Source organism: Hyaloscypha bicolor (genome assembly GCF_002865645.1).
Source record: "Hyaloscypha bicolor E unplaced genomic scaffold K444scaffold_56, whole genome shotgun sequence".
NCBI lineage: Eukaryota > Fungi > Ascomycota > Leotiomycetes > Helotiales > Hyaloscyphaceae > Hyaloscypha > Hyaloscypha bicolor.
Genome location: NW_020194558.1, coordinates 893,147 through 895,687, shown reverse-complemented (window position 1 = coordinate 895,687; position 2,541 = coordinate 893,147). Strand labels below are relative to the sequence as shown.

Here is a 2,541-nt window from a genome sequence, read left to right as displayed (position 1 = left end):
TCTTTAATTATATATAACCCTATATATATTAAATATAAAATTATTACTTAACTTATTTTTAAATAAGAGCTATTATTTATTTATTTTATTAAGAATATTTAAACTATATAGCTTTTTAAAAGAAATAATACTAAGAGATTCAAATACTTAAATTTTAAAGAATATATTAATTAGAAAGATATAAGGGCTAGATATAAGTACTAAGTTATAAATAATTTCTTGGATCTTGAATTCATTACTAGAAATTACCTAGTTTATATATATAAATACTTAAAACTATTTTATATATTATATATTATAACTTATAACTTATAAACTTTTTAATTTAAGTAATAATTAAAATATAAGTAATAAGAATTACTTTATTTTATTTTATTTATATAATATTATATTCAAGTCTAGATAAGTAGTTTAATATCTATCGTTTATCTCAAACTCTAAGTAGTATTAATCCTATTATTTGTTGCTCTGTTTTAGCTGGCATTTATTCCGTGGCTCTTTCCCAGATTCGAAGATTCAGCCCGGCCCTTGGCCTCACGCTCACGATGCCGACCGGGACAATAGTTTCGGGACTCGCCCTCTCGAACCCAAACCGCGAACACCACACGGCAACCAGACTGCGCATCTCCGCCTTGGCAAAATTTTGTCCGATGCAGCTGCGCGGTCCGTGCGAGAATGTAAGGTTGGCGTAGTTGCTCTGCATTCCGCCATGGTTGTTTGCCTTGCCCGTGTCCGTGTTGATCCAACGCTCTGGCCGGAACACACCTGCGTCCGCTCCCCACAGTGCCGGGTTGCGGTTGGTAGCCCACGGGCTGAGGATTATACGGGTCCCGGAAGAGATATGCACACCGAGGATTGTGGTTGCCGTGTTGCATGTGCGACGGATAATGGGCACGGGTGGGAAGAAGCGGAGTGTTTCATTGCACACGGCGTTGAGGTAGGGAAGGGATTCAAGAAGAGAAGCTAGGTCTGCGGCGCTCGGGGATGTGCCAACGGTGGCTAAGGCGGTGGTCAGCTCATTGTATAGTTTTAGTTGAGCGTGCGGATTCTCTGAGAGTAGGTAGCATGACCATATGAAGGACGAAGCCGAAGTTTCGTGGCTAAGTGCGCAGGCATGTCAGAGAGGTGAGTTATGATGGTAGGGAGTTTTGGACATACCCTGCTGCGACGAAGGTGAGAAGCTGTTCAACGAGCTGTCGGGAACCCCAGCCACTCGCTCTGATCAGAAGAGACATAATGTCGTTGCTCTTGCCCTCTTTACCCTCGTTCTCCTCGAAGTCACAGAGCTTCTCATCAATCAATGTCTGACAAACCTGTCGAAGCAAAACAGTCGTGGCGTCAATACGTTCGTTGATGCCCCAGGGCAACGATTGCACAAACTTTGTGGGCAATGTGCGGTTGACAGCCATGAAAACGTCCTTTGCAGTTGTGTAATGGAAGACCTCTTGATACACTTCGAATAGGTCATTTTTCATATCTTCGAGGTTCCCAAAGTCTTTACCCAGCCCTGCAACCCCGATTATATCGAGAGTGGTCTTGTTGGCCCAGTATGTAACTTCCTGAACGGTGCTTGGTCCGTGGTCCTTTGAAGCAGCTTCAGGAGGGAAATCCTCCTTTTTGATCTGCGTTGCCACTTTGTCGACCAGCTGGTGTGCCTTGCTCCAGAAGACGGGATAGAGTTCTTTGATGTTCTTGATGGTATAAACTGGCGTCATCAGCTTTCGCTGAGCACGATGTACGTCACCCTCGACGATAGTGAGGCCATCGCCTAAGAAGCGACCAATGATGGCACGCTCCTCAGCTGGCTTCTCATAGCAGTAGGAATTGTGAACGAGGACCTCCGCAATAGCCTGGGGACTGGTGATCAACAGACGATCACCGTTGAAGATACTGCGATATGTGATCAATCCATCGTTGGGCACCTCGGTCATCCACTTAAGATAGAGGTCTCCCAAGGGCTTACGATGGGGCGCAATGCCCTGGCCGATAAATGGCCATTCACCCTAAGTTCAATTCAGTATCTTCAGTGTTGGTTCGAAACACAGAGACATGTAGGTATACCTTCGGTCGAGGCAAATGTCGGAGGGGTGAACCGAAGTAGGGGTAAACAATCACGACCCAGAAAGCCCAAAGAGCCACATTTGATACCAGAATTGTAGCACCAAGCAGGGAAAGCCGAGTCTGCAGTACCTGATCCTTGATGAGAACACAGAGTCCGAGCTCTGCTACTGTTACGAATGCAATGGCACCGGTATGGGGGGACTTCGAATCCAACATCCCGCTGGATGTTTATGGAAAGTGATACTTGAAAGCCTACGCACAAAGAGAACCGGAAAAAGGACACCTTGAATTCACACAACAAGGATTGGTTCGTGGTAGAATATATAACTCAAACCTGACCCTACGCGCCTTCGACAGGAGTCTAGGGAACTACAGACCCGATCTTACTGCTTCTTATCCTATATAGGATGCCAAGATGGCCAGAAAGTGAATGCAATGATGTGATAGGCGGTGTCAAAAAACTACCGCTATGGGAGGGAT

The 2,541-nt window shown here is 44.8% G+C and overlaps 1 protein-coding gene across 1 annotated transcript; it reads right to left on the bottom strand.

Moving 5' to 3' along the window:
* Nucleotides 1-484: 484 nt before the first annotated feature.
* Nucleotides 485-2,277, bottom strand: K444DRAFT_525992 (putative P450 monooxygenase; the record flags this gene model as incomplete). The annotated part of the gene is made up of 3 exons (XM_024874508.1): nucleotides 485-1,100; nucleotides 1,159-2,003; nucleotides 2,062-2,277. 3 exons carry the CDS (start codon nucleotides 2,275-2,277, stop codon nucleotides 485-487), a joined length of 1,677 nt encoding a protein of 558 aa, XP_024738145.1.
* Nucleotides 2,278-2,541: the final 264 nt, after the last annotated feature.